Consider the following 11,769-nt stretch of genomic DNA (forward strand, 5'->3'; position numbering starts at 1 on the left):
TTACAAAACCCAATGATTCTGGATCTTTGTATTATAATTACAAAACTTTTTTTTCCATAGTGCTGTTGGCACTTTGTGATAGTAACTATTGTTTTTCTTTCATAGATATTGGATCATATGGAAAAAGTAGTGATTCTGCAATTTTTAAAAATTCGGTATTTTATAAAAGATTAATAGAAAAGTCATTACACATACCAAAACCTAAACCAATATCTAACACAGATCCTACGCCATTGCCATACGTCATAGTTGGCGATGAAGCGTTTGGTTTATCCGAAACTGTAATGCGACCCTATGCAGGTAGAGGGCTATCATACGAAAAAAATATATTTAATTACAGGTTATCAAGAGCTCGACGTTATATTGAATGCACTTTTGGAATTCTGGCAAACAAGTGGCGCATTTTTCATAGGCCTATAAACGTTAATATAGACTTTGCCGAAGACATAATAAAGGCCTGTTGTGTGCTACACAATTTTGTTAGAACTAGAGATGGTATACAGTTTGAAGATACTTTATATACTGGGCCAATGAGTAATCTTAATACATTACATGCAGGAAGGGGTACACCGTCATCATTAAATATTAGAGACAAATATGCTAATTACTTTGTAAATGAGGGTCGTGTAGAATGGCAAGACACAAAAATATAAAAACTTGAGAGGTGTCAAGGGACACCCGGATAGAACGAAGTTGACCTCACTGGAGGCGAGTACTAGAGGCGAGTAGCGAGGCGTGGTGTTTGCGTGCGTGAGAATCGTGAGATTTTTCCCGCGCCCGATACTTACCTCCAATCACAATAACAACATTTTTATATAGTTTAGTTATTTGGGGTGGACTGTCAATTACAAAATATGTAAACTACCCTGATAAATGTAAAATTAAATACATACTGACCAAAAAGAACCTTTTTTTCCAAAGAATCCTCATTTTCTCCAAAAATATACACCAGCTCCTGCCAAGCTCCGTTTCTAATAATTTTATTGGAATATTCTGCACATTGGATGTCCCACAAAGCAGGTCTCTTTTCCACCTCATCGATGAATAGCTCGGTGTCGAAGCGATCCATTGTCACCGTCCGATACGCGCGGCTTCCGCAGAGCAACTGAACGCGCTCTAGGTACGTCAAGTAAATAGATCCGAGCGGCAACCGCGCGAATTCATTTTCTAGCGGTTGAGTGGCGGTAGCCGCGCGGTTTGTCAATCCGCGCGGACAGGTATGAACGAATTTATAGGCGCTAATGTAAATAAGATCCGCGCGGTCTAACCGCGCGATTTGCATCCGCACGGATTCCGCCATGTCTGAACTAGCTCTAAAGTCGAATGGCTTGTCGTTTTGACAAAAAGAATCCGTGTAATCAAAATGTCTTTGCCTTTATACTTCCCTTTCAAAGTTGTGGCTTCGATGACGTTGCTCATTAATTTCTTCACCGTAAGGCGGGTGCCATTACAACGTGGCTGGTTTATACTCTGCAACATAACGATTACCGATCCGATCTTTAGTTGCAGATTATAAGGTGGTAATCCGGGCAATTCCAGCTAATTGAGGACTCCGTTTTGGATAGTTGACAAAATCATTTTGGTTAGTAACGGAATAAATCTTATTTTGAATCTGGAAATTCATTTCGTTGACATCAAGTGCGAAAACCTCGATGAGTTGTGTCTTTGTTTCAGTAAAGTGACAAAAATTGATAGGATATACCAATATCGAGCAATTGTTTGGAAAAAGCTTCTCTAGATAGCTCGTTCTGCAATTCGTCTCGCAAGTTTATATTTAATTTTAGCGTTTCCATAAAATGAATGACTAAACATGCGTTCAGTTCGTCGGCTGGCATTGATTGTGGTATATTTGTAGTGTTTGGCAAAAATCAACTGATAATCAAAAAATCATTGCAACACCAAACCGGTTTTGGTTGTTTCGGAAATCTTGCAACGTGCGCTCTAATGCTTCCTAATTATTTTATATGTATTTTATCAATATAATAACTCTGAACATCCTCTTTGACGATATTTTCAGCACGCATTCTGTCAATTTTATGTCAAACGCCATAAGGTTACATCAAATAGTTTCAATTGTAAAAGCGCTATGCACTGAAAATAAAAATAGGTTCTGCCAGTCTTGAGTACAATTGCTTATGTAACATTTCTGGATTAATTTTGACAAATACGTAGCAACGGTTATTCGAGCTTCTCGAGGGATTCTTTTAACTATGGGTATACTATTTTTCATACGGCTAATATATGTGTGGAAAGGAATTGGATCGTTGGCTACATAAGTAGGCGCACTTGGAATAATAGGATGGATGTCTAAAGGTGAACTGTTTTGGCTAATACATTTCCTTTTTTTTCTGGTGTGTATGTTGAGGCCTTTCAAAAGATTTGAATGACTTGTTGCACTGTGTACATGTATGGGTCGCGTTCGACGTGCCATCACAAGATTGGGTCACGGACTGCATTAACAAATTGAATAACTTAAAACAAATCTAAAAACAATAAACAAACTTCAAATAAACACTGAAAAAATATAAAAGTTACAAGTCAAATTATGACGGCAGCTTGTTTTGGTCACAAGACGCATGCGTTGTTACGTAAAAGCCAAACAGAAGGGTCTTGCAAATGACTAGTGGAATTATTCTCTTATTTTAGCGAACATTGTCATATCTACATCAGTCTCCATTTTTCTTTTCATTCGTTCTCTCCGTTTGTTATCACGAGCCCTTTCGCGACGGAGGTGTTCGGCATGAATTGCAGGATTTTCTTATTTTTGTGTAGAACCATTCACAACATTTATTTTTTTAAAGATTCCGTAAACATCAATTTTGAATGAGTCGCTCGAAGATTTCGGTCGGTCTGGTGGCCAATCCACCGGTCCGAGACGAGAGATAAATTCTGCTTCTCTGAAGCCGCCTGCATTCAACCGTTTTACGCGTTTTTGCGCACATAGCGCAAGTGGGGACGGTGGCTGGGCAGCGGTTTTTGGTGTCTTTGTAGTGTGTTCTTACACTGTAGGAAAGGAGAGAAATTCTCACAGTGGACTCTCTGATATGATATAGACACTTACATGTGTAGTATGAAGAAAAAAAAGTTTTGAAGTGGTTTTTTACGTACAGCTAATTTATGAATGTGCCGCAGGGGATCTGTTAACGTTGCAAGCAATAAATTTTCTGGGTGTGCGAAGTATCTCTTTCTTACTCTCGTCATTTCTTCTTTCTGCAAAATGTTATTGTTAGAAAATATGCATGTTAAAAGTAAATCAAGTATGGACTCCCTTGTGTCCTTTATATAATCCTAGTCATTTATAATGCCGTAAGGATTAGAAGGTCCGATAGTTTGCTTGAGTAGCACGGTGCTGGTGGTCCCAGAAATGCATTTCTTATTTTTGCATTGTATGCCTCCTCACAAATGGTTTTTTCACGGTCTTTATTTAATTTTTTTTAATAACTCTTTCCGGCGCGTGGAAGTGGTAGGGGGTGATAACCCTACCCCTCTCCCCCACTTGCAATCCTCATTAATGACGACGTATTTCTAAATTTTTACCTTAACAATGTTGTGGATAGAATTCCTTTTTAAAAAAAGACCAAAAGAAAAAGGTTGAACTGTAACATTATCATTAGGACTTTGCTGAGTTGTTTGTATATGAACAACATATGGTGCTGCATCACTTGCCTGATATGTCAATCGAGCTACAGATTCTGTTTTTATAATGATTGGACGAGTTAAGTTCCGAGTCAGTGAGCAGGGAAGCAGAGCTCCAACAAGCCGGAACCCGCTTTAGAAAAAACTTGATTTTTCTAAATTTACTTTTATCTACAAACGATGCTAGTAAATGTAGTAAACTTTATTTTTTTGTAGTATCATTAATTGCGCCGAAAAAATAATTAATACCGCGCAAAGCAGGAAATATTACAAATAATTCAATAAAAAACTTTGAAACGGGTGCTAAATTGTTTGTAGTTTATTGTAGTGACAAAAAAAAATTTTTTTTACCCCACTTTATTAAAAACTACGGAATAAATGCTAAAATAACGGAACTATGCAAAAAAAAGACACCGACTCAAAAACTATAAACGATGCTCATAAATGTAGTATACTTTATTTTTTTGTAGTATCATTAATTGCGCCGAAAAAATAATTAATACCGCGCAAAGCAGGAAATATTACAAATAATTCGATAAAAAACTTCGAAACAGGTGCTAAATTGATTGTAGTTTATTGTAGTGACCAAAAAAAATTTTTTTTACTCCACTTTATTTAAGGACTACGGGATAAATTCTAAAATAACAGAGTTATGAAAAAAAAAAAAAAAACTAACAAAAATATACGAAATCAAGTGAAATTATTATATTGGTCGCTATGCTAAAACTTTTTTAGTCAAATAAATAAATTCTATTCACGCAATTTAATTGTACTACTTCCGCAAAAAAAATCCCGCATTAACGATATATGCATTAAGGCAATTACTCACATTGCCAGTACTTAGTATTACAATTATTTAAAAAAATTTGTCCTGTTAGTGTAATAGATTACCCGAAACAAATGTCTTGCTTGCTCAGCTAAAGTTATCAGTTGTCAATTACTATAAATCTATTCTGAAAATCGTTCCATTTTATTTTATAGTAAGTATTTCAGTTTTATGATTAATTAGAATAATACATAAGTGAAATATAACGACTTGATAAGAAAAGACAATTTATTATTAGTGATAATTATAAAAAATTAACAAACAATAGTTCTGTGTTATATAACTCTTACAGTTAAATATAATATTATGAATTATTTTATTACATAAAATAAAATATGTATTTTTCTTTTTTTTAATTAATCTTTTTTAGGTACTACTTTTTTTTGGAGTTGCTGGAGATTCCATCATGAAGTTCCCATTTGTTGTTTGCTCTACGTAAGTACGGTCGGTAATGACCAGTGGCTTCGAAAAAAATATGTTCTTTGGCGCCAATCAAAATATATGTATTATTTAATACCTCCAATTCAACGGGTATTTGTAATAACGAAAAGTCAGTATTTGAAACCTTTTTAACGGTATTATTATTGCACAAACTCGTGAATAGAACTTCAATATCAATCCATAGATGATTCCCAGGTTGAAAGTTAAGATCATTTGTAGTGTTACAAGTATGGCATCGCCGTACATGTGATTCTAGGTATTTGAGTACGGATTGCTGTAGTTCTTGTATTCCATTATTAATTAATGGTTCAAGATGTGTATCTATCACAGGTAGAATCAATGAGCTTAATTTTTTGCATTTCAAACAGGTTGAATTGACAGTTAACGAAGGCACTCCTGTAAACATTTGGGTAATTGTGTTGCTTAAGTTTAAATTGCAGTCTACTATACCAACTTTGATTTGCTTAAATCGAAGAATGATATTTGCTCTTTTTCGATAGACACTTGCATTTATACCTTTGCTCGAAATTAATTTTATAATTTCAAATACGTCTGAGTTGTTTTCATCTATGTAGTTATGATAGGTAAATCGATCGACGTAAGCGATAAGTACACAGTGTAGAGCTGAATCAATAGGACACTTATTACTCAGTTTCACTACTCCTTCTTTCATTTGTAACGGCTTCAAACAATTACCATTAATTAATAATCCTATTTTATTTTTGGATTTTGGTCTCTTGTGTTTATTTTCAATATCCGGGTCTTTCTTGGCATAATGACTAGTTTTTTTTATTCTTTAAAAGACCACCCCATTCATCTTGTAAATTTAAATAACTGTATTTATTATCGTCTTGAGTTATAGAAGTTGAATTATATTCACTCTTATTATTATCAGAAATTGGAGTCAACAAGTTAATTAATTTATCACGAGTACTGCTGCTATTGTTAAGAGTGGATGAAAAATTCTTCAACATCGGTGGCGATTTTTTGTTTATGTCCAGCATATTTTCTTTATTCTGTTTCGATTCATCTAAATTAGTTTCATTATCATCATTTTCATAATGTGTTGTACACAAATCAGCAACACTCATTTCTAAATCACTGTTACCAATGTTGAAATCTTCGATTTTTTCTATTTTTATTATGCTGCTTAAATCATTGAGAAGACTGTTTGTTATTTTTGGAAGTGATAAGTCAATTGGATTTATTGCGGAGATAAGTGTAGAACATTACTTCAATAATGTGTTTATCAGTAGGTTACTTATTCGTTCCGTGAAGTTTTGTGTGAAACACTCGCTTGGGGTTTCATTCAAATGCTGAATCCATTCGATCACATCCACATTTATATTACCTAAATTGTCTTCCTGTTGCGCTGCAATAAGATCCCAAAGCTGGATCACCGCGTACACTTCTATATCACCAAAGTTGCTAGCTTGGTATAATTGCGTGAGTATTAAGTTTACATCTCCATGTAGTTTTATTAGTGGTACATCATGTGTCCACAAGTTCAATAGTCTGTTGGTCGATATATACTGAATCCACTCTTGCTTGCTCTCATTTAGCATTATGTCGTATAAGTTCACTAGGTTATTGTTCATCTCAATCACACACACTGCAATTAAAAAATACATGGTGATTTATTTATTGCATTTTCAATGTGTGTGTGTGTGTGTGTCTGTGAATGTATTAAAACATATCTTCACTTAGGTCATGGAAGCGGTTAGGTAGTGTAAGAGTGAACACATTTTCCAGGTGCACTATGGTTTGCATCCTGGATGCATGAAACTTTAAGGGGAGCCTTTTCACCTCAACTCTTTTGTATGGCTTGTTCAGCTCTAGGTCACCCAATTTGACCCATGTTTTTTTGCCGAGTGTTGAGCTTGGCCAAGGCGGTAGTGGCGGATGAAGACATGATTTTTGAAAGTTGCACTTACGGTTTTCTGAGGTAAAATGCTTGCAGTTTGGTGTTAGTAACTTCGTTAGGTAAGTATTTTCTATTACTTCTCAATGTCCCTACTAAATGTGTCTTTCTTTTACGCATTCGCAGTGCAAGTGGAACACAGTTTATCTATACTGTCGTCAAGCCTGTTTAATTTTTGTTCCTCTTTTATTACGTGTTCAACACAGTTCTTCCATTTTCGTCTCTTTGTGAGAGCGGCGCCGACTGTGCCTGCGGTTGCGGCATCGTATGTTGTGTACAAGTCGTCGGAAATATCTGCGAACCTGGCTTAATGACGTCATACAAACTGGAGAGATAGCAAAAAAATTGAAGATGTAAAAATAAAAAATATTTTATTTGTGTACTTATTTTTATTGATACTCGTACCTACTTGAAATTTACAAATACTTATTATTTACATTATTTAAAATTCAAATTATTTACAAATTTACAAATAATACAAAGAAAAAGTAGCGAGGAAGAGAAAGTGGCGAAACTATTCTAGAAAAGCCTCGACACCAGACATGGTAGCGCTGTCGTTTTCGTCATCTTCTATATTATCACTCAAAATGTTGTCTTCGGTTTCGCTGTCACTGTCTTCTCCTCCTAATGAAATTATTAATTCGCGTTCTTCATGTTCATATAATCTGTCATTATGCCAAAACTTATCTCTTAAGCGATCAACATGGTTGCATTCTTTTTTCCAATCTTCCGGGGTTATACTTTGGATCGGTGTTCTTGCAGCCATGTTTGCATTTCGTTTTTACGTGCACTGAAATTTGGCGGCTTATTTGCCTGCTTACTGTGATAGGGCGCGTTGTCCATGACAATTATTCCGTTGGGTGGAAGGTTCGGTATCAATTTCTCTTTAATCCATTTGGTAAAATTGGACGCATCCATTTCGTCATGGTAATCACCGGTTGTTGATTTACACTTATATAGGAGCTCGGCTCCTTGTATGAAACCGTTCTCATTACCTGCGTGTACCACAATCCAGCGCTGACCAGGAGAGTGATTTATTCGGACACTGGAATCACTACTATTTTGCCAACATTTTGAGACAGTATAGTGTGAATGTATCCAGGTTTCGTCGATAAATGTAACTGGTTTTTTTTCGGCACCACGTTCGTCATTTTCTTTCAGTCGCCTTGAATATTTTGCTCTCCAGGCTGCTATTTCAGGTCTTTGCACCAAAAAATCGCGTTTTCGTTTACATTTTTTAAAGCTGTACCCCAAATCATTTATTAGTATGTTTCTTAGGGCGTCTTTTTGGCCGGGAAAGTTGAGCTCCCGTTTTGCTATTGTAAGAATCTTTTTTAAAGTAGGTATTTCTTTTCTTGTGGTATAAAAACTTTCAACCAAAGAGCGTATCGCGCATAAATCAAAATTATCTAGATCTATTTTCTTTTTGTATTTTTTACGCTTTTTCCCTGGTGTCGAGAGCTTGATAGTGTCCGTGGCAACTGAAGCTGAAGTACTAGGTTGTGGATGCTCACCATCTTCGAAGGACGTCATGTCTTCCTGAACATTCGCTGCTCGCGCTGTTTCTGTTTGTATTTTTTTTGCTTCACGTTTTATTGTCATTATTGTCGTTTTAGATAAACCAGTTGCAGCACAAGCCCTTTTTGTTGCTTGTTCAACCGGCACAGTGAAAGAGCCGTGTTTTTTTTCATTTTCAAAGAATTGGATTACTTTGAGCACTAAATTCCGCTCTGCACTATGTATAGTCCTACCCATCTTACATACAGCACTAAATAGGTAGTTTATGTAATATTTCACCAAACAGAGAAACAATAAACACTAAAATGCGATTACGAAAGCAAGAATAATACACGTGCGTCGGCGATTGCGTTGGCAACGGTACTGGATAGGCGAAAACGGGGCGGGGTGCGGGGAAGCGCCAGGGGAAGCGCATTCCAGCGAGGTTCGCAGATATTTCCGACGGCTTGTATTTATAATATTAAGGGTCCGTTCACACAGACCGGCTCGGAGAGCATCGGCCTGCTTTTTTCTTTTCACACAGACCGGGTCGTATACGCTTGGAATTGGCCGGAGCGGAGCCGCCAACTATTTCACATCGACCGGCTGGAAGAGATCTGAAAGCGGGTGCGGTTGGATGTGCTCGGAGCCGGTCGGATGCGCTCGGAGTCGGGTGGATACACTACAAAGGCAGTGCCAGTATTCCGCGCAGTCTAAGTTTTGTTTTCGGTGTGTTAACGTGTGCTTTTCGAAACATGGATTTAGATAGCTCCGACGAAGAAATATATTTGTTAGCAAGATTACTTGAAATAGAACATAGGAAACGTAAGCGCAAGCGGAAACAAATATGGGTAAAACATATTTGGAAAAACAGACTAATCCATGGGGAGTTTCACACCATTTTCGAGGAATTGAAGAGAGATAGCCTAAAATTTTATGAGTATTATCGTATGGAATATTGGCAATTTTTGAAATTGACAGATTTGTTAAGAGTACATATAACAAAAAAGACTACAAATTATCGTTGCACCATTACAGCCGAAGAAAGGTTAACGGTAACTTTAAGGTAAATAAAAAACAATTATTTATACTAATCATGTTATTTAGATCACAAAATCACAGCCCTCCATTTATTAAGCATTGTTTACGTTAATGAAATGTAAATTACTTATACTAATCATGTTAAATAACACAAACATCTAAATAGATCACAAAATCACAGCCCTCCATTTATTAAGCATTATTTACGTTAATGAAATGTAATTAAATAGTACAGATTTGTGTGTGTTTAATTATTATTATTATAATTATTATTGTTTTTGATTGTTTATTATTTTGTATTTTGTGTGCTGGTATTGTACCCGTAAGTAGTCTGATCTGGATAGTTTTGAGGAATATAGGTTTCGTTTGACACTAGGTAAGTAGATTGATTAGTCGATGGCGGTGAATTTATAGACAAAGAATAATTCAAATCTGTACTATTTTCATACAGACTTAATTCAGCTTCATTAACAATGTTAAACACGCGCCTTTTAATTCGTGCTTGGACTTCTTTTGGGAATGTTTCCACTGTATCTGACATAGACAAAAAAAAATTACGTAATGCCTTGTCACGGGGTGTAGTATTTCTTTTTTCTTCAAGATACTCTTCGAAAACCGTAGCAACATCTTTGCTTAAGCGTGGTCTCTTTTTCGAGCCAGAAGTACTTGCAAGCGATTCAACTTCAGAATGGTCAGAACGTTTAGATGATGTCGATGGTGGTGGTATTGGTGTGCCAGGCTCTGAATCATCCGATGATAATGTTACATTAGATATTTGGTTTCGATTGCGAAAAAATGGTATTATAAAAGAAAGTTCTTTTTCAAATTTTATCAATTTGGACGTAGTTGCACCATCGCCACTCTTGCCTTTTCGGTTATAATAGGCTTTTCTGAAGTTATCTCGCAGTTTCTTCCAACGATCCTGGCACTGCGTCACTGGAAAGAACAGAAATGAAAAATTAATAACATAACTCTTTTTTATTTTATAGTTCGTTTTGGTACGGCAGTCTTATATTTCTATTTTGTGTGTTTGTTTTATTTTTACAGATTCCTCATCACTGGTTGCAGTTTCAAAAACTTGTCATTTAATTTTCGAATGGGAATTTCTACAGTTCATTCAATTATTCATGAGACAATCAGAGTAATTTGTGATGTTTTGATGCCCATAGTTATGCAGATGCCAGATGAAGAAATGTGGGAAAAGGTTTCACGTGATTTCTTTAATATTTGGAATTTTCCTAACTGTTTGGGCGCTATAGACGGAAAGCATGTCAATATACAGGCACCAGATAATAGTGGAAGCTTATACTATAATTATAAAAACTTTTTCAGTACAGTGTTACTAGCTGTGGTCGACGCGAAATACAGTTTTTTAATTGTTGATGTCGGATCATATGGTAAAAATAGCGACGGCGGAATTTTACAGAATTCAAAATTTTGGAAAAAACTCAACACCAATAAGTTAAAGCTGCCCCCAAATAAACCTCTACCTAGTACCACTGAAAGCTTACCACATGTTTTTATAGGAGACGAGGCATTTCCTTTGAGCAATAATATATTGCGGCCGTATCCAAGAGAACAAGCAAGAACAGAATTATCAAAAAAAGTATTTAATCTGCGTTTAAGCAGGGCAAGAAAAGTCGTAGAATGTGCATTTGGAATGCTAACTCAAAGATTTGAATTTGACGCGCCTCGATTGTCCGGACATCGAAGGGGGTTCGGGCGTATTTGGTAAATTCCTTTTACGTGCAGATGGACGCACGTTTTTTTGCTTCTCTGGCGTTGAAGCAGGCTGACTTGAATCAGATGCTGGTTAGTATTTTCTATTACTTCTCAATGTCCTTACTAAATGTGTCTTTCTTTTACGCATTCGCAGTGCAAGTGGAACATGTGTGTAATAGTTATCTGTGTACATGGTCCTGCCCTCATTGAAAAGACCCTCTGCCAAAGATAGTACTACCTTTTCTGAGACTTTATGTTCCCTCGATTTACCGCAATATACAATTAGGTTCCATGTGTAGCCTTTCTCAGTATGAGTTTGAACACTTTAATTCCATATTTGGCCTCAAAGCATGTAAGTTTAAGCATGCACCTATAAGTTTTGTTAATTTTACTTATTTTGAAAGGACTTCAGTAGTCCTTTGGTGGGCGGCTTATGGTGATTCTATTTTGCAATTTAAATCTAAAAATATGTAGTCTCAATTATTTTAACGATGAAATTTAGTTGCCAATATACATTTGTGAAGTAAAGACGTGTTTCTCTAAACGATCCGCCGGCACGATACAAACTAGACCTTGCGACCTAACCAATGATAAAAGTCCGTTCATTGTCCAAGTCTCCCGGGAAGTAGACGACCCATCTTCCAGAGCTTCTTTACGTGCTATTACATTCGGTCAGTTTATGCAT

The 11,769-nt window shown here is 36.2% G+C and overlaps 1 protein-coding gene across 1 annotated transcript; it reads right to left on the reverse strand.

The window, feature by feature from the left end:
• Positions 1 to 9,402: 9,402 nt before the first annotated feature.
• Positions 9,403 to 11,769, reverse strand: LOC125058878. Its single transcript, XM_047663021.1, has 2 exons — positions 11,751 to 11,769; positions 9,403 to 10,370 (listed from the first exon to the last, which is right to left on the reverse strand). The coding sequence occupies exons 1-2, from the start codon at positions 11,767 to 11,769 to the stop codon at positions 9,652 to 9,654; spliced, it is 738 nt and encodes a 245-aa protein (XP_047518977.1). The 3' UTR covers positions 9,403 to 9,651.

This window comes from Pieris napi, chromosome 18 (genome assembly GCF_905475465.1).
Source record: "Pieris napi chromosome 18, ilPieNapi1.2, whole genome shotgun sequence".
In the NCBI taxonomy this organism is placed as follows: domain Eukaryota; kingdom Metazoa; phylum Arthropoda; class Insecta; order Lepidoptera; family Pieridae; genus Pieris; species Pieris napi.